The sequence below is a fragment of the Lolium perenne genome, chromosome 1 (genome assembly GCF_019359855.2).
Source record: "Lolium perenne isolate Kyuss_39 chromosome 1, Kyuss_2.0, whole genome shotgun sequence".
NCBI lineage: Eukaryota > Viridiplantae > Streptophyta > Magnoliopsida > Poales > Poaceae > Lolium > Lolium perenne.
The window spans coordinates 198374983-198395762 of NC_067244.2; the positions used below are offsets into that span (position 1 = coordinate 198374983).

A 20780-nucleotide genomic window follows, 5' to 3' on the forward strand; every position below is an offset into this window, starting at 1 on the left:
ATGATGGAGTCCATTTTCCTTTCATCACGTGAACAAGGACTACATCAATGGCCGCTATCGCCGCCACGGCGCCACATGTGACGAAACCACTTGGAGCAGCAAGCACGACGAACGCCAATGAGAATCCTAAACCCACGTTGATTATTGTTTATAGAAGAAGCAACCAAGAGCACCATGGTGCAATCCGAGGGCTTAAACCCTGGTGGGCTAGGCGTGCACCCGCTGCAAATGTCAACTGGTCGGCACCCAGTTGTCGAAATGGGGGGCCTCTAAGCTAGGGGTTGAATGAACGTCAACAATGGCATTTGGAGAGGTCGTCTCTTCGACCAAAGATCACAGTGGCGAGCCAAGGTGACCGAGTGGAGATCTCTAATTTGCAGCACAGATCTTCCCGGTGACCACCTGGAATCTTCGACAACATCGTAGCATGCTCCTCCTCCCCATTGGCGCAATGCCAACAACGCAGAAGAAGGCATTCGTGGCTATCGCATCGACCAAGGCTGTCGCCACGAGCAATGGCCTTATTTTTTTATGGAGATGTCGGCGGTGCAACCTATCTCCACCTCCATCCATAGGAGCACTGCGAAGTAGAGAGCCACCGGCGCCAAACGTCGTTGAACTCGGCCCACAAGCACCGACGAAGCACTGCAAGCTACTAACATAACGCCAAACACAAACCCTAGCGCCAGCTCTAACCCTAGACTACTACTACAGGAAGGGGACCCTCACCCATCTCGCTGCCGGCCATCGCCGGAGAAGTGAGGGGTGGGGCCAACCGGCTTGGATCTACTGGAGACCGAGAGAACCAAGTGGGGGCAAGAACGGCGGGGAAAGTTTATGTGAATTTCTTTCGTGTCAAAGACGGGTTCCCAATGCAACGAGAAGATTGCAGTTTCCACTTTCCAGTGACTTAACTTTTGCGAGGATCATCACATATTTTTCTATTTAGCAATGTTGACGTAAACATGGTACACTTTTTACACTAACCTAGGTAGAATTTGTCTACAAATTTTATCAACATTTTGTTGGATATGGTTTTGCTTGGCACCTTTCGTAATTGTTGGATACTCATTACAACCTATAAAGCATCAAAAAAATCTCATAATTTCTGGATAGACAATTGTTTTCCTTGATTTGTTTAGTCTAAAGCGATTATTTGTTTTGCAAAAGTAAACAAACAAACCATTTTCAAGTAAGTGTTGATATCTTATATAAACTGTATCTATTACAGCATACACCGCACCCAATTTTTTTTAATGTTAACTAGTATTTTTCTGTAAATACGATTTTATGAATTTTCTGCATAAATTTATAGCTCTGAAATGCGAGAGCTAATCATTAGTTTTGTCGTTAACTGAGCTAAACAGTGCATTAACAAATAGCTGGTTGAATGTGCAACCGGACAAGGGTAGAAGTGGTCAAAAGCATTCCCTCCTTTTCATAATTTTTACCGTGTGGTTTTGATTCAAATTAAAATCGAAATTGGAGAGTAAAAAATGGGTAAAAGCGGTGAGCATTGTACTCCCTCCGTGTTTATTTAGTTCGCATTATAGGTTTAGACAAAGTCAAATTTTTTTATTTTGACCATGATTGTATGGAAAAATATCATTATTTGTAATACAAAATATATATAATACGAAAAATTACTTAATTGTGATTTTAATATAATCTGTGCTATTATAATTTTTGCTATTTTATCTAATTATTTGGAAATGCACTTTTGAACTTGGGAGGATATGCTCCTGGTACCCAAAAAACATTTTTAAAAATTAAAAAATATGAGACAAAATTTAACGCGCATACATTAATATTATATGCGCTCCAAGTTTCGTGAAAACCGACAATATTTGTATCCTATTAAAAAAAGATGAAAAAGTCTTTCGTGAAAAGCTCTTTTTAAGCGACATTTTTTTGTCTTATTGCATACAACACAAAAAATGCCTGTTTCCGGCGAAACAACTTTATGGGCACATAGAATGTCAACATGTATGCGTCAATTTTTCGTTCAATTTTTTAAAACATTTTAAACTACATTTAGAAGTCATTTAAAAAATGCTTGTGCTTTCATAGACCCCTAAATTTCAAAACAATGTAAACCCCTAAAGAGGTATCATGGTATCGTTTAATCAGCCATCCTACCACTAGTTTTAAATAGGTATGGTTTAATCTGAGCCATCTTTGTGTTTCACTCAGGAAAACATTTCAGTTTTAGGGGTTTATGGAAGAGCACAAGCCTTTCAAAAATCAGAAGCATATACTGAGTGTGCAAAAACTCCTCATTCATTTATTTATTATTCAAAGTCTACAAAGTTTGATTGAAGCGGGTGGAACCGCAATTTCCTCCAAGGAGAACGTCGCAAATTTGCAGAGGAAGCTTTCCACGTACTCATTCCATGGCGCACAGCTGGTCCAGCCGCCACCAAGACGCGCACGCCACGGCTATATATGCACACACCCTCATCGGCCTCTCGTGGTAGTACAGTCCAAGCAGCACCGCTGGCTTCCTCCTCTCGCCCGCCTCCACATTAACTTCCCAACAAACCAGCCGCCCGCCGCGACTCCCCCGCATCCTCATCCTCTGCAGCCATGGCGCCGGCACAGCACCTGCGGTGGGCCGTGCTCGCGGCGCTGCTGCTTTCGACGACGACCATGTGCGGCGCGGTGGCTGCGCAGCACGTTTCTGTGCCACCTTCCGCGGCCACGGCGGCGGCGCCTGCCCCGGCCGCGGCGATGGACGCGGCGTGCCTCAACTCGCTGCTCAACATGTCCGACTGCCTGCCGTACGTGCAGGCGGGCAGCGCTACGGCGCGCCCGGACGCGGCGTGCTGCCCGGAGCTGGCCGGGATGGTGGGCTCCAACCCGCTCTGCCTCTGCGAGCTCCTCTCCGGCGCCGCCGACTCCTACGGCATCGCCGTCGACTACAGCCGCGCGCTCGCGCTCCCGGGCGTCTGCCGCGTCGAAACCCCGCCCGTCAGCACATGCGCCGGTAAACTCATAAGCTACCAGTAGTTTCAAACACTTCCGATATCTGATTTGATTTAGCATCTTTCCTGAGATAGTTTCAAACTTTTTCTGCAGCATTCGGGTACAATGTGCGCGGCCTAGCCCCGTCCGCGGCGCCCATGGCCGGGTCTCCGGCGCCCGGCCCCTCAGGCGACAGCCCGCAGTTCCCCGGTAAGCGCCGCGCGCGACATAGTAGTACAACTGCACAAGAAATTTGTGATGGTAGCTAGGTTAAAACCAAGAAAAACAGAAGCAATGCTATGACAATTGCTGCAGAAACATTCAATATGCTCGTACATTCGTACTGAAAACATACACAGTCGATTGAAGCAGTTGATGCTGCCATGCCGTTTAGGTTCGTTCACGTGCTTGTCTCGTACTACTAGTCTACTACTGTGCACAACCACAACCATGGACCCAAGCGTAGTAGCAGTAGCTGTGGAGTTATCAATCTTGACGAGCTTAACAGAATGACATCAATCTCACGCAGGTGTTTCGCCGTTCCCCTCGCCGCCGGCGCCGCGCAGCCACGCCTACCGCCGCTCCGTCGCCGCCAGCACCCACGCCCTCGTCGCCGCCTTCGCCACCGGGATGATGATGTTCTAGGAGGTGCCCACGGCCAGATTGTTCGACGAGGATTTCTTCACCGTAGACATATGCCTAGCAGTATGGTTCTGGTATATAGGTGCATATACCTGTCATTTCCCGGCTGATATGATGTGTGATCTGATTGCTCCTCGCTGATAAATTCCCTCGTGATGTAAGTTCTGATTGCTGGATTCCCAGACTCTGTATGTAAGACACGCATTCCGTCCTCATCTCTTTCACGTGATGCTGAGCCGTCTCACTCTGGGAGAAACAAACACCACCAGCTCCGACGGTTCGTGATCTTGGCGATTTCGTCGCATGAACTATGCGTGCTCGGTATCCTCCGTCCGGCTGGCATCAGCTAATTTTTCCATCTACAAAACATACACTACTATGTTTAGTTTTGATATAGCACACGGTTCTTCCTTTACAGCACACCAAGATCCTTCATTTTTAGTCTCCTAACATTGAGAAATTCAATTCGGCACCCGAATGCATGCTTCCGCCATCTAAAAAACAATATCTTTAATAAACATATTTTTAATTGTCAACAAGTTCCAGCAAAAAAAAAAGGCATGTACATCTCGGCAATCTATACGCATGGTTCCTTAGAAAGCCAGTACTTTTTTTATCGATGAAAAAGACAAAACTTGTATCACAAAAAAGCTTACTTTTATTAGCAATTTTTGTCTTTTTTGCACCGCCCAAACGGCAAGTCGATTTTATGGAAAAACTTTGCGCGCACATAACATACGAAGATGTACACATGTTTTTTTTTTGGGGGGTTTTAATATTTCTGAATTTGGGATAAGAAAGTGCGGTACACCACATTACAGTAATGTAAGCTATGAATTCAGAGGCGGTTGTAGCTCGTAACATTCTGAATTTGGGATAAGAAAGTGCGGTACACCACATTCGTACTCCGTGTACGTAACAGCAATGTAAGCAATGAATTCAGAGGCGGTTGTGGGTTGGAGCACTTTGCCATGAATGAGAACCGTCCGTGATCGAGCCATTCAATTCGATCGATCCCCTTCTCTCCAGTCTCCATCTCTCACCCTTCTTCTCCAACATCATCACATCACTGCCAAATGCCACAAGATTCCGTGCATATGAATGACTCAGTTCGTTGCACAAAAATGAGCATACAACAAAATGATTTGGAAAGGCTTGCTAAATTTCAGGGAAGATATACAGCAATAGCTAGTAGTGAGAAGGATGACAGTTTCTACAAGCAAAAACGGATCCACATGCTGGTGAATTTATATATGGCATACACAACTCGTGCTACAATGAGCTGATCTCTGCCCGCCTCACATAATGAACAAAGGTCTGTCGTCTGATTCCAGCCAGGTTGCCATAGGCATAGAGCAACAAAAACAGCCTGCCTAACACAAATTATGAGCACTAAGCAACAGGGGTCTGTCCCCTTTCCAGGCTTCCAGCCAAGTTATCATACAACGATAAAACACTGGTAACCAAGAAACAGGGACTACTCGCAACCAAAATATGGTTCAACCTCATGAGCCTGCTACTCCTGTACGTATGAACCTGACTGCCAACATACCGTCAATGTTCCACGGATTTCTCACATCCTGATGTTAGCACACGTTGCAGCTCCTTCTGCAGTGACCGGGCAACGCCGCGGTTCCCACCATGTACGCGGGGTTCTTCGTGCACTCGCCCAGCACGGCCCATCTCCCGCAGCTGTCATTGCTGTCGGTGCAATTGCCGCCTGGTGCGTGATAGACCTTGTCGAACGAGGCCACACGTATCCATTTCGTGGCGGACCATTTCTCCCCCTTGATGACTTCGCATCCGCTGTGGAGGCTCGACGGGTCCGTTGTGGCGTTTGGGAGAAGGTTGAAGAACAGGAGGGCGTCCCCTTTCCGTGGTTTCACTAAGACACGATGGTTACGGTGTGTATCAGCCAAGAAATGTTTTGGGTGTCTTGTAATAACTCAAGAATCGCGATTGCCGAAAAGGACATGAGCACAAAAATTGTACCTGCAATGCCATTCTTTGCACATTCTGACAAGGTTGCATCTTTACCGTGTGATCCCTTCTTTGTATGTTCCTATTTGAGAAATGCATGTGGATATTTAATAACAAATCCCAAAACAAGCTACGAAAATGTGCAGGAGAAAATCACGGTGGTAGTGGCCTAGTGCCTACCTGTGGCTGACTCGTTAGAAAATTCAGCAATCTGAAGCATTTTCTACCATCTTACTGAACAGTATGACCATGAAGAAAGTAAAAATACCTTGGCTAAGGGAAAAACTGTTTCCCCTCCTTCTGCAACATCTGTTAGGTACAAAAGTACAGTAGCTACGCGATGTCCACCATGCATAGTGTTAACACTGTCTGTGAAGTAATCATACTTCGGTTCGTACTTCTCTCCACGCTTACACCTTAGAACTTGCATATCTTCGCCGTTCTCTGCTTATCGTAGAACACTTATAAGCAAAACTAGAAACAGTAAAATTCTTACATCCTTAAAGTTCCACTTCCTACCCTACACATGGAATTGGAAGATACATATAGTAAGAAAGGGCACAAAAAAGCCTAATATTCCCTTTTATCTAGCTGAGGATTTTATGACATACTGTTCAAAGAAGAAAAGGGAAAGTTTCAGCTTCCAAATTAGGATATATGAATCAGGTTTCTTAAATTGATGCAATGCATTTGATGTGATTCCACAAATGGTACAAATATTCCAAGTAGCAATATGTAGCCGTACTACAATTAGGAAAAAAATGGACATAATACTGAAGATAGCGTGTTCTAGGAGTTTGAGAACAGAATTTGGCCAGCTAGTCGAACATGTCACTGTAGGACAACTGTCGTAGCGTTGTTTTTAGCTGTTCACCACTTCGCCTACATATTAAGTCGTTGGATTAGTTTGCCACTCGGTATGAGTGTCTATGAAGTTCCTTTGTATTTCATACTCTTTTGCTAACTTGATGTAAAGGAAAAAAGTTTTGCCACTTTTTTTCTGTTTTACTAGTAAGACTTTTGCACAGTTAGGTTAGGGTGCACTGGACTAGATTCTAATTTGGTAACGGAAGTAGCTTCCCGTGCCAAATTTAAGTACAACTCAGAGGTTCTAAGTGCGAGAACTGGAACCCCTGAAATGCATGAACAGAGAGGTGGAGTGCTATTGTTTCACAAACCTTTTGGAAGAAATGTCCATGCAGCAATTTTATCCTCTATACCAGCAACAATTGGATCCTACAAATGTAGACGTAATTTTTTCATTAGATAAAAGCCATGCAAGTGAGAGAAATTCATGAATTGTACTACACTCTGGGCCACTAGTTTCGGTTAGTCACTAAATAATGAAGATACTGATGCCTTGAGAAATAATAAGAACATAATAAGAGTACCGAAGTATACAGTGTTAGAAAAGGTACAATTGAATAGAAGAACTGGCCCTCCTAGCATAGTATCACCTAATTAGGCGGTACAAGAAAATTGTACCGCACTAAAATTTGAACACTGTCACTCAGATGGAACAGGCAAAAAAGATGCTCAATTTATGGGTTTTTTTAACTTCCATAATCTCTGCCTATGAGGTGAGAAGCAAATGCCTAACCTTGCCCTTGCTGATGAAGTAGCTGGAGCTGGTGCGGACCTCGCTGAGCGTGCTCTTGCCCGACTTAATATCGCCGGGCTTCTTGAGCTCCCCACTCGCCTGGACAAGGAGGAGAAATTCAGAATCAGATCAATCCCCGCAGCAAAGCGAGAGCTCTGAAATTGGTACGGGGATGGGAGCAGCAGAGGCACTGACGAGGGAGACGAGGTGGTTGGCCTCGTCGTCGCTGAGGAAGTGCGGGTAGAGGAACACCCTGCGGAGGGGAGCAAGCAGGCGGCAATGGTAAATCGTCCAATTCCGCTCCACTCAAATCGAGATCGAGGCAGAAATGAAACGGGGCGACGGCGGGGCAGTAGAAAAAGATATGAAATTTGGCTTACCTGGGATGCCAGGAGATCTGGCGGGAGTGGTGCGGGTAGACCACGGGGGCCGGGTACACGGAGCTGCCCCTGACTCCGCCGCCGCCGCCGCCGGCAGCGTCGCGGCGGCCGAGGAGGAGGAAGAGGACGGAGAGGAGTAACGGCACGGGGACGGGTGGGGTAGCCCCCGCCCGAGACCGCGCCATGGCAAGCGAGAATGCCACCGGGGTCTCGCTCGCTCCCGCAGCGGAGCAGTGGGAGCAGGCCGCGGCGCGCGGCGAGGACTAGCGGTGACGAGCTACCTGGAAATGGTCGTCACTCGCCAGCTCGATTCGGGACAGGGACAGAGAGTGGGGACGAGGAGGGGGACAGATCTGGGCCGCCCAGGTACCAGGATACGTCGATCGGACGGCCAGCACGGAGGGGAGAAGCGTGCGCGCACGCTCGGCAGCAGCAGCAGACACGGGCAAGGCAGAATCATACGAGGCACGCACCGAGAAAACGTGCGCCATGGCAGGCAGACAGGGATCGATCTCAGCTGTCAAAAAATACGGAGTAATAGCGTGTCTAAACAGCGTCTGGCTTCCGTCACGACTAGCGGCCCAAGACAAAATGGCAAACTAAGAGCATCTCCTGTCGTCCCTAAAGCGTCCCCCAAAGTAATTTGGGGCGCGCCGGAAAAAACTGTTTCAGCCGCGTCCCTCAAACCCGAATTTTGTCCGGCGCGCCCCGATACGGTGTCCGGCGTCCCGAGCCCGTCTCCGCCCCATAGGGGATGCTCCGGGCACGCCGGACACAACGAAAAGCGAGGCGAAGCAACACGGGCCCGACGCGTCAGCGCCTCAGTGAAAAATCGTCTCCCACTCCCGCCAAATCCCGCCCATTCCGCCATATCGCGCATATCCCGCCGCGCATTTCTGGCCTCCCAACACATATCCCGACGCCGATTCATTTCTCCTATTCCACCGATTTGTTTCTCCCTTCCGCCGTCCACCCGCCGCCGCTACCCTCTCCCCATTCCATGGCGCCGCCGACAGCCCCCAAAAAGATGGCCAAGAAAGCGGCCAAGAAGCCGCCGGGCAATGCGACGAAAGGGGCGAAAGCGCCGTTCGCGAAGCCGCGGAAGGCGCTGGCTCCGAAGAAGAAGCCGGAAGGATGGACCGAAAATCAATGGCAGCAAGATTGTCTGCGAAGGAGGATGGCGACGGCGGAGCGGAAAGGACGGAGTGACATAGGCATCCCAAATGGGCCTGCCAAAGATAGTACCCGGGGTTTACTGAAGGCCCACTACCCGAAGAATAAAGAAGATTCGGGAGCCCAAGATATATCAAGGAAAGTCAAGAGTTGTAATAGGAAGTGTTATTTGTAATCTGGCGGGATGAGTTAGAAACCGTCCCGGACTCTGTAACTTGTATGGCACGAATCCCTCGGCTCCACCTCCTATATAAAGGGGGAGTCGAGGGACAAAGAAGAAATCGAATCATTGTCTACAAACCCTAGTTTTCATAATCGTCGAGTACTTTCCGGCTGAAACCTTCGAGATCTACTTACCCTCTACTTCCAACTAAACCCTAGCCTACAATCCATAGGCATTGACAAGTTGATACCTTGTCAATTGGCGCCGTCTGTGGGGACTAGAGGCGTAAGGATCTGATCTCGATGGCACGCTCAAGATCTTCGACATCGTCAACCGCAAGCAACACAATGGATCAAGGTAAACAGATCGCTGCTGGTCTTGTCGATTTTGTTCCTCACCCACCCTCCCGTTTGGATGCATATGCGTATCTGGCGGAGCCCATGGAGATGACGTTCGGAAGGTTTCACTTTCGCGTCGAGAAGGAAGGATCGTATCGTGTCGAGGTTCCGATTTCGTCGGGATCGTCGAAGGTCGATTCCGATTTTTCAAGCTATGCGTCGTCAACCGAGTCAGGAGAAGAAGAAACTTCGGCGACACGCTACATCAGCACCAGAACAAGAGAGAAACTCGCCAAGATCTTCAACGACATGTCGTTTGAGTCACCTGCGGACTCATATATAAGCGATGGCTCAAGCGATGTCGACGATTTACGACTTCATCGACAAATCTATCACGGTGGGTAAGGTCTTCATCAATCTCAACGATGATGTCACCAAACCCAACGTAGATCCGAGTACAAAGTATCATCGATTTACGCCATTGAAGATCAAGAGGAGACATACGAGGCTTTTGACGATGCGGGAAATCCATACGTCGATCCCTCCAATCTGCGACAAGGCACCGGGCAACAAATACGTCGGGCCGCGAGCCGCGAGATAGAGTTCAACTTTCACAAGCAGCGTGGGACGAGCCGCGAGAGCTATGAACGGCACAGAACCAATGGCTACCACAGCCACACCGGAAGAATTGCAAGCATATCAATATAGGCTCGCACGAGCTGCCGTGGAATTGGAAAAACAGACAGCTGAGTTGAATAGGAGAAAGGAGGCAGCTTCTGCATCCAGCAGGAGAAGGGCAGATCTGAGTCGACAATCTAGAACTTCGGGTGATAGCCACAGGGAGGCTCGGAACAGAGGAAGATCAAGGTTACAACACATACCCGAAGCAGAAAGAGAGCACTTGGTTCAAAACCTCGACATGTCCTTTATGTCGATAGACACAAGAGGAAACATTATCCCTAAGACACCAGAAGCTGGGTATATGGCGACACAAGCTTTTATCCTCGCGTCTAAACCACCTCCAGGTAATCCAAGGGAAACACTATACAATATGGCGATAGCAGGAGTTGGAGCTATGGGGACAGCGTTCGTTTCAACGCCTCCCGAAGGAACAGCAAGGCAAAATAGCCCACGACCTGCGGCAGCAACGGCGGCAGCCCCTGAAGGACCAAGTGGAGCAAGAGATACGGCAGCACAAGCAAGAGTCGACAGAGCACGACAAAGCAGAAGGGATCATCAGCAATCTCCGGAGCTTAACGACGAAGATATGTGCGGCTTGCCATGCTTCACGAGGAGAGTCCGAAAACTCGAGTCCCCTCGGGATTCAAGCTACCCGATAATTTCAAGAAGTTCGACGGCCTCCAAGATCCAGAGGATTGGCTAGTCGACTATCCGGAGACAGTGAAGCCGACGGGAGGAACCAGGGCAACAGCTATGCAAAGCATCCAGGTACATTTGAGTGGAGCCGCACGATCTTGGATAAAGAAACTCGCTCCGGGATCCATCGACACCGGGAAAGTTTCGAGGATGTGTTCGTCAAGAACTTCAGATCCACGTGCAAAACACCCGCGTCGTTAGAGGAATTGAGAGCATGTCGACAAAAGCCAGATGAGCCAATGAGAAAGTACATCCAAAGATGGAATATCATCAAAAATTCAGCAGAAAATATATCTGACGAGAGAGCGATAGATGCGTTTATCGCAGGAGTCAGGCGTGGAGATTTTGTCGAGGATTTGGGAAGGACCAATCCAAAGACAGTATCCGCGTTAATGGAGATAGCAAATAAATGGGCAGATGGAGAAGACGCTGTCCACAACAAACGGCACAGTCGCGAGAGGAGGACCGTGGTCGAAACTATCAACCGAGGCGAAGATTTCCTCGGCGGTACGAGAACTATGACGCTCCAGGACAAATTTCGGCAGGTTTTCGGACAAATACAGGAGGAAGCAACGAGAGATGATTACCGGAGAAGCAATGAACAGCGAGGTGATAACGGGGATGATTCACGCAAGGCAAAATAGCGGGCCTAGGTTCCCAAGACCCTTCGTGTCCCCCGAAGAGATGATGAATGGACCGTGCCGGATGCACTTTTTCCTCGACAACAACGGTAAAAGACAGTCGGGGCACTTGCGGAAAGACTGTCGAAATTTTCAGGCAATGTTGCGATGCAGAAAACGCTAACGCGCGGGCAGCACAGAGAAATTCTCGAGAACCTAGAAGCGAGATTCACTTGCCGCCTCCTCCCGCGATCACAGACGACAATCGGCATCAGCTCAGAATAGCGGCAGCACCTGCACCACCACCTTATGTTGATCCTAACTCCAATGGAGCGGTGTCGATGATTCGAAGGGAAGGCCGTCCAATAGAGCTCGTAAAGTAATCTCACGACAGTGTTTATGGCAGAGAAAATGCCTCCACCGACAGTTGAGTACCTTAATTGGTCGGGACAAGATATCGGCTTCACAATAGCGAGATCATCCGCATGACAGTTCCTCGACGGGGCCAAGACTTATTCTCGCCAAGCTTATCGCGGGATTTGATGTCTCTCAAGTGTTCATAGACGGCGGCAGCAGCTTGAACCTTATGTATGCAGATACATTGAGGAAGATAAACATATCCTTAGCAAACTTGAAACCAACAGACACAAGGTTCCACGGCATCACACCGGAGAAACCAAGTTACCCATTGGGAAAGATCAATCTCGACGTTCAGTTTGGGACCCGAGAAAATTATAGAATCGAGAGGCTCGAATTTGAAGTCGTGGATTTTCCGTCGCATACCACGCTCTGTTGGGACGACCAGCATATGCTAGATTTATGGCGGTGCCACACTATACATACTGTTGTGGAGGATGCAGGCCAAAGGGACCAATCACAGTCAAAGGAAGCTTTGCCTTAGCCGATAAATGCGACAAGGATTTTCACCGGCTGTCAGAAACTTTCGGGATGCAAGCTGAGTACTTGGCGTCAAAAAGCATGACTGATTACGACGTACTACCAGACGTTGGAAGGCCAAACAAAGAATCAACTTTCAATACCGAGAAAAATTCAAAAGAGGTGCAGATTCACCCGACAGACCCGAAAAAGACGACATCTATCGCAAACGACATGGATATCGCATAGGAAAGCGCGCTCGTCGAGTTCCTCCGTGAGCACTGGAAAATCTTCGCATGGTGTCCAGTGACATGCCAGGAGTACCCGGGGAACTTGCCGAGCACCACCTAAACTTGGATCCACTAGCGAGACCAATCAAACAACCTTTGCGGCGTTTTCGGAACCAAACCGCAAAGCCATGCTTTATCGAGAAATCAATCGACTACAAGAAGCTGGTTTTATCAAAGAGATATTCACAGAAGCCACATGGGTAGCAAATCCTGTCTTTGGTGCCGAAGAAAAACACTAAGGTCCTTCGTGACAAAAGGCCGACTTCTTTACGTGTCTCAATAAACATTGTCCAAAGGATCACTTTCCCCTCCGAGGATCGATCAAATTATCGACTCCACGGCTGGATGTGAACGTCTTTCCTTCCTGGATGCATATTCTGGTTATAACCAGATCAGATTGAAAGAAGAAGATGAAGTAAAGACCGCGTTTATTACACCTTACGGCGTGTTTTGCTACAGAACAATGCCCTTTGGTTTAAAAAATGCGGGAGCAACATATCAGAGGATGATGCAGAAGTGTTTGGCGACACAGATCGGGAAGAACGTGCAAGTATACATTGATGATGTCGTCATAACATCAAAAAAGGGGGCAACGCTGATCGAGGATCTCAAGGAAACCTTCGACAACCTTGATAAGTTCTGCCTGAAGCTGAACCCGACGAAGTGTTCCTTTGGCGTCCCAGCAGGAGAACTTCTGGGGTTTCTAGTCTCAGCAAGAGGGATTGAAGCAAATCCCGACAAAATACAAGCTATCGTAACAATGAGGAAGCCAACAAAGTTGAAGGAGATACAACAGCTAACTGGGCGAGTCGCAGCTTTGAGCAGATTCGTCGCTAGGCTGGGTGAAAAAGCGTTACCATTTTACGCTTTGATAAAGCAAGGAGATAAATTCCAGTGGAACGAAGAAGCCGACAGAGCTTTCGAGGATTTGAAGCGCATAATCTCGACACCACCAATTTTGGTGGCGCCAAAAGAAAGGGAACCTCTCCTGCTGTATATCGCAGCCACGCCCCAAGTGGTGAGCACGGTGCTAGTTGTTGAAAGGGAAGAAGAAGGAAAACTCCACGGCGTGCAGAGGCCAGTATACTTCGTTAGCGAAGTTTTATCGCCCTCAAAACAAAGGTATCCTCAGTACCAAAAGATAGCATATGGAGTGTTCACGACAGCACGAAAATTGCGCCACTATTTTTCGGCACATCCGATCATAGTGGTCAACGAAGCTCCATTGTCAAATATACTGAACAACCCAGAAGCTACGGGTCGTGTCTCCCTTTGGGGAATAGAACTTTCCCCTCGGGACATCACGTATGAAAAAAAAAAAAAGCAATAAAGTCGCAAATACTGCCGGACTTCATCGCAGAGTGGATGGAGTTGCAAAATACAGGACCTCAGTTGTCGAGAACCTGGACCATGAACTTTGACGGGTCCAAAAGACTAGAAGGAGCTGGCGCAGGAGTAGTACTCATATCACCTGAAGGCGACAAATTAAAATACATCCTTCGGATGACGTTCCCTAACGCATCTAACAATGAAGCAGAATATGAGGCTCTCATACACGGGATGAAGATGGCGAAAGCCTGCGGTGCAACTCGACTAAAAATCTTTGGCGACTCACAGTTGGTGGCTCAGCAAGTTATGAACCAATGTGACGCAGTCAATGATAGCATGATGGCGTACAAGGAGGTGTACAACGAGCTCGAGAAGTTGTTCGATGGATGCGAAGTAAATCATATTAGCAGATTGAGCAACGACGAAGCCGACGTTCTTGCAAACATCGGGTCGCAATGCCTTGCAGTCCCGCCAGGTGTATTCTGGGAAGAGATAACAGAGAGGTCCACCAAATCAACAAAATCAAAAAAGAAGGAGAAGAAACCCTCGGGGGCTACCAAGGAAAAGCAAGAGGAAGAAGAAGAAGATCAGGACCTGGTCATGGTAATACAGATACCGTGGATGCAGCCGTACATATCATACATCCTCAGGAAAGAAATACCCGATGATCCAGTTGAGGGAAGACGAGTAATTCGACGCTCCAAAGCTTTCACGGTGGTCCAAGGAGAATTGTATAAGCGAAGTATTGCAGGCGTCTTGCAAGGGTGTGTTACCCCCGAAGAAGGAAGAATAATTACGAAGGACGTACACGAAGGAATATGTGGCCACCACGCGAGTAGTCGAGCTATTGCAGCCAAGGTCTTTCGGGCAGGATTCTCTTGGTTGACAGCAATCGAGGACGCCAAGGACATAGTAAGAACTTGCGACGCGTGTCAAAGGTTTGCCGCAAAACCTCACTCTCCAGCAGCAGAGCTAGCACCAATACCATTGTCATGGCCCTTTGCTCAATGGGGACTTGATATGGTAGGCAAGTTACACAAATCCTGGCCAGGAGGAAAGGAGTATATGCTAGTAGCTGTCGATAAATTTACAAAGTGGATAGAAGCGAAGCCGATAAATTCACCAGACGGAGCATCCGCAGTAAAATTCATAAAAGGCCTCGTTTTCAGATTTGGAGTGCCCCACAGCATCGTCACAGACAACGGCAGTAATTTCACATCCCACGAATTCAAAGATTATTGCGAAGAGGTGGGTATCAAATTGCACTTTGCGTCAGTTGCACATCCTCAAACCAATGGGCAAGTCGAGAAAGCCAATGGCATCATCTGCAATGGCATCAAGAAACGCTTGTTAGGACCCTTTGGAAAAAGCTCGGCATACCTGGCCAGAAGAACTACCAAGTGTGTTGTGGAGCATCCGAACAACACCAAACACAGCAACACAGGAAACTCCGTTTTTCCTGGTTCATGGAGCAGAAGCAGTATTACCAATCGAGATAGAGCACAACTCTCCACGTGTCGCGGAATATGACGAAGAAGTGTCGAGAAAAGCGCTAGAAGATGACGTCGACGCACTCGACGAAGCTCGAGAAGAAGTACTATCAAGGGTAACCAAATACCAACAGGACTTGAAGAATTACCACAGTCGACGATTGCGGCCAAGATCTTTTCAGGTGGGAGACCTAGTTCTTCGGCTCACGCAAAAAAGTCATGAAAAACTCGAGTCACCATGGCTTGGCCCTTACATTGTCACGGAAGTAATCGGAGGAGGAGCATACAGGATAAAGGATAAGAAGACAGGGGTGGAGGAGCCAAACCCCTGGAACGTGGCGCAACTCAGGCGGTTCTACGCCTAGAGTCGAAATATAGTCCTTGTAAAACTTCAATATACTGAAACGCCCGCGAGTTTTCAGACGCACTCTTTTCCTTTTTCGGGGCACCGAGTGGGACCGGAGAAGGTTTTTAATGAGGCGGGCTCGCGGTGCTGCAATATAATAAAGATAGTGTCAATATACCTTTCTCTTTATCGACATGTTCAAAGTCTTCGCTCCGACGAATTTCAATATAGTCCATCAAAAAAGGAAAAAACCTTGCCTTGGTATTAAAATACCTCGTGAGTCAGTAAAAATACAAAATAGTACTCAATAAAGAAGCTCGGGGACTCATATTCGCCATGAATATATAAATGCCTTGGTTCAAAACCTCGCAAATATATAAATACAGTAAAGAGTCACCGAAACACTCGGGGGCTAGACGAACAGAGAAATATAATGATTGCTTTACAATATAGTCATGGATTACAAAGAAGAAGTATCTACAAGAGGAAAATAACTAGTCTTGATTCAATATGTCATCAAGAGTACCTCTGTTTTCTTCAGGAGCAGCACCAAGAAAATCAGGCATAATGGCCATCGGCAAAAAAGTCGGCGTCCATCCGAAGAAGATCCTCAATCATTTCTTCGGCTATAGGCGTAACCTTCGTGTTAATCCTGTCAACACCAACTCTTCGACGTTGTACCTTTTGATGAACTTTTGCGACAACTTGGGTAAGGTCAAGATTTGAGTGGCAGATCTGGAGCATGATAAGAGCAAATGCGCGCCAGCTACCAGTTGAGCTTTGACAAAATCATGGATACTGCGAGCATCCTTGAATCTTTCCATCAATTCAGGGAGAGTTTTTGGTTGGACGTTCCGAGGAAACATGGAGTTGTAAACCATGGACAAGGTCTTGGTACAGAAGTCAAGGAAATCGCGAGTTTGAGAGGTGCGATCTTGGAATCTGACAATTTGTCGGGTCCTCTCTGGGGTAGCCCAAAACAAAGAACCATGGTCCAGGGAAAGGTTAACAAGGAGGTTCGTCCTAGCGTTTACCCTCTCTTCCTCGGCAGTAGCATCAGTAAAGGAACCTATCAAAACAACGAAGGGGAAACCTTGAAGAGACATAGCATGAGGATGAAAGATATCGGAGGATGAAGCAAGCATACCCGACATGTCTGCACTGGCTTCATTCATTAATTTGAGCATGAAATTCTCTCGAGTAGTTGCCTTTTCAGCTTCGGAAGCAGCAATTTCCTTAGCAGCCATGGCCTCGCGAGCTTGCTGAAGAGCAACTTTTTCGGCTTCAGATGATTTACGAGATTGCTCCATCATCACAAGTGTTTGTTTCTTCGCATACTGAAGTTCTTTGTCGAAGTTCATCCAGTTCTTGCGACAAGGTATCGTCGACAGGTGCAGTATCAGCAAAATCTCTCCTCGCGCGAGAAGAAGAGGGCGAAATATTGGAAGGAGCGGCAGACGGAGTATAGTTATCAAATATCAACTGAAATTTAGACAAGACAACATCAAACAACAAACAAAGAGTTTTCATTGATCTCTCGGAATAATTACAAAGGCATTACAATGGAGCTAAGGAAGTATGTATCGCCAAATGGCTACTTTGGCGACAAGAGCAAAAGAAACATAGAAAGAAAAATAAAGAGGCATGCAACTAGACCTCCGGCCTTGATGAGCTAGGAGTCGACGCTGGCTTGATCCCGAGATAGGCCAAGATCTTCTTCGTGTTGGGCTTGGCTGCCTTAATCAACGACCTCCATCTTGATTGCTCTATCTGCTCGGTGTCGCCAACTTTTGTCCAATCAACAGCTTTGTTGACTGTCGGCAACCAAAGCGACGGTGCTTTCGACAAACAACCTTCATATTTTCTTGGCGCATCTTCAGTCCAAGGTCTTCCGGTGTATTGAACATCTTGGCAAGGTTGAGGAAAGTCGCAGGTTCCTCTTTCTTCGGGAAGAAGTAGGGGAACAATGCCGACAACACTGCGCTAGCATTCGACACACCTTCACGAATCTCGGATCCATGAAGCTCCAGATATGAAAGTGCGTCAAGGACAGGGTCATTGACAGGATTCGTCAGATCAAAATCCTGGTTTGTTTGGGCTGTCAAGGAAACAAAGCATTAGTGAAAAGACAGGAAACAACGATTCTCATAAAAAGAGAAGGGGTCAGCAAAATTACTGAAAGTGCGGCGACTCTGAGTTTTCAGGCGCTTGAGGATTCCTTCTTCACGAGAAGCTTGCGCAGCTTTGTGCTCATCCAAGGCAGCTGCAGCATCCTCGAGTTTTTTCTGCAGTTCCTCGACACTGGCAGCTTTCGCCTTGGCCTCATCAGCTTCGGCCTTGGCTTTGCTAGCAGCGAGTTCGGCTTTCTTGCGAGCCGCCTCACTTTGCTCAAGTTTTCGAGCAAGTGCGTCGGCGCGTTCGTTGGCCTCTGCAAGTTTCTCTGTCGAGATATGGAAAAGAGAGAGAAGAAAGATCAAAACCGCGAAAAGCAACAGGAGTAAAAAATCAAGGAAAAACTTCAAGTATAAAAGTCGTTACCTTCGACTATATTAGCATATTCACGGTATCCAATAAATTGGGAACCGATGCGGAGAAGATCTTTGATCATAGGCTGTTCAAGGCGAACACAGCAAGAGAAACATTGGCATGAAAAAGAGAAAAGGTGTGCAAAAACAAAATAAGGAAAATATAGATGTCGACAAGCTTACATCATCTAAGAGCAGAGTCGACGAACTACCCAACTGAGGGGCAGGTTCAACAATCTTTTCAACCCTTGTCCTTTTTGGTGAAGGAGCAAGGGGCTTGATGGTGGAGTCGTGCTGACGACGTTTTGTTGAGGAGGCGAGTTTTCTTCTCCTTCAACTAGCGTGTCTGAAGCAAGTACAGTACGTGACGTGCTTGTCCGAGGAGCCACGTCAGTAGTTGGTACTTCTTCCTCGTCATCACTGTTGATCAAAAAATCGGCAGCATAAAAAGCAAGACAAGATAAATATTTCGAGAAAAAAAAAGGGAGAAATAAAGACGACTTACGAGCTGACGAGGGATTCAACATAAGGATCGTAAGCTGCCTTCGGATGAGAAGGAACAACTTCTTCAGCCTTAGAGGTGCCAGAATCCTCGGCATCAGTCCTTTTCCTTTTGTTCCTTGGAGAAACAGCAGGAGGAAGGGATTGCGTCGACTCAACGGCTTCCGGACTCAACTTCTTTGTCGTGAGAAGCCGCAGATTTGTGAGAACCTGCGACTTCACTTTCAGGAATAGAAGAACCTTGAGTATCTTCGGCAATGATGGCCTGTTCTTCGACTTCTCCATCCTCAGGAAGAGGAGGAAGGGAAGCCATAGTAGGATGATTCTGCAAGAAAATAGCGACAAAAGAAAATTAGCGAGATACCAATACAATGAGATGCAAGGAAAAGTTTAGAGCAAGACAGAAACTCGAGAAGACAAAATACCTCGGGAAGAGGATTGGAAGCACTGTATGGTTCTACTCGACAAGAGGTGGGAATAGGATCCTTCTTGGCTAGTCGAGAAACTCTTCGAACCAATTTCTCCAAGTCCTTGGTAGAAAGATCACCGGAGATTCTGTTGGCGTCGTTTTTGCCAGAGTACGTCCAAAGGGGATTTTTGCGAGCCTGAAGAGGCTGCACTCTAATCCTAAGGAAGTAGGCAGTGATTTGAACACCCGGACAGCTCTTTGCCTCGAGTGTTCGAAGCTGATGAATACGAGACATGAGTGCCTCTGTCGCCTTTTTCTCTTCCTCGAAGCTTCGGCATCCCGGGAGCGGCGGCGCTGAATTACGGCATTTCCGTCGAAAGGAACTATGTTGTGTTCAACGGAGTTGGCGCTTTCTTCATGAATGTAGAGCCACTTTTTGCGCCATCCTTGGACAGAATCAGGAAATTTGACGTCGAAATAATCGACATCAGTACGAACACAGATAACAACGCCACCTATGTTATAAGTGACGTTGTGGGAGCCATTGCGGCGGAGGCAGAAAATGCGTTTCCACGAGCCCAATTGGGAGGGATTCGAGGAAGCATTCGCAAAGTGTGATGAAAATAGAAATGTGAAGGATGGAATTGGGGGTCAACTGGTGCAGTTGAATCCCATAAACGAAAAGAAGGCCGCGGAGAAAATCGTGAATTGGGGTCGAAAGACCACGGATAAGGTGATCAACAAAACTAACCCGGTACTCCATTGGAGGCTTGGGGTAGCTTTCTTCGCTGGGAAAGCGGATGGCGTCTTCCTTCTTCATGAGGCCAAGCCTCTTCAGCATGTTGATGTCCTGGTTGGAGATTTTAGATCTCTCCCACTCAAGATCCTCGGCGGCCATCTTGGATTCCGAGTATCGTGGCGAGTGAGTCGCGTGCGCGGTGGCATCAACGGCAATGGGCAGAGCAATGCTCGTGAGTGCGGATGATCGAGAGAGTTGGGCGCAGGGGAAGCTTTTGCGAAGAGGAACAGATGAGCGGCGCAAGCGAGGGGATGAACGGAGGTTGAAGAAAGGTTTATATAAGAATCGGGTGAAGCAGTGCGCCGTTGGATGAAGAAATCGTGTGGTGAAAAAAGATCTCCTAGATACAAGGGTAAAAAGGTATTTTTACTGAGATAGGCGTTACCGTACGTGCGCCAGAAAAAGCGGAGGACGTGTGTCCCCCACTTGCACGACGTGTCAACGTGGTGAAAGCAATGGACCCACAGGGCAGAAAAATCACGACTATTCAACAGGGATGAAGTAAATTTGGTTAAGGGAAGCATGTCGACAAGGAAAATAAAAGAAGATTGGCGACAGGGAGAATTATTAAATACTTCGGGAGCCTTTGATCAAATACAAGTTTTTGCCCAAATGCTCGGGGGCTACTTCGACAAAAAGTAAAATTTCGAGTATGACAATATAGAAATTGCGGGAGCCTACAACCAAGCACAAGTTCTTGGCTGTAGCCTCGGGGGCTACTCCCATCGGGAGCGCTGTTCGCGCACCCGAGAGATAAAAAAAGAAGAAGAAAGAGATCATATTGGGAAATAATGACAATATAGCGACAAGGTGGACTAAAATGTTGAGCCTACAACCAAGCACAAGTTCTTGGTTGTAGCCTCGGGGGCTACTCCCATCGGGAACGCTGTTCGCGTGTCCGATGAAATTAACAAAGGAAAAATAGAAAAGCAAGAGAGTATATTTCGAGTTATAATTAACTCTACATATACTCCCATC

General features: G+C 47.5%; 2 protein-coding genes across 2 annotated transcripts; one reads left to right on the plus strand and one right to left on the minus strand.

Moving 5' to 3' along the window:
- The first annotated feature begins 2457 nt into the window (after positions 1-2457).
- Positions 2458-3821, plus strand: LOC127318520 (non-specific lipid transfer protein GPI-anchored 12). The gene is made up of 3 exons (XM_051349000.2): positions 2458-2986; positions 3079-3174; positions 3494-3821. Exons 1-3 carry the CDS (start codon positions 2587-2589, stop codon positions 3607-3609), a joined length of 612 nt encoding a protein of 203 aa, XP_051204960.1. The 5' UTR covers positions 2458-2586; the 3' UTR covers positions 3610-3821.
- Positions 3822-4747: 926 nt separating this feature from the next.
- On the minus strand, positions 4748-7886 carry LOC127318510 (probable prolyl 4-hydroxylase 4). Its single transcript, XM_051348993.2, has 7 exons — positions 7567-7886; positions 7382-7439; positions 7187-7285; positions 6765-6822; positions 5855-6030; positions 5599-5668; positions 4748-5491 (listed from the first exon to the last, which is right to left on the minus strand). The coding sequence occupies exons 1-7, from the start codon at positions 7749-7751 to the stop codon at positions 5193-5195; spliced, it is 945 nt and encodes a 314-aa protein (XP_051204953.1). The 5' UTR covers positions 7752-7886; the 3' UTR covers positions 4748-5192.
- Positions 7887-20780: the final 12894 nt, after the last annotated feature.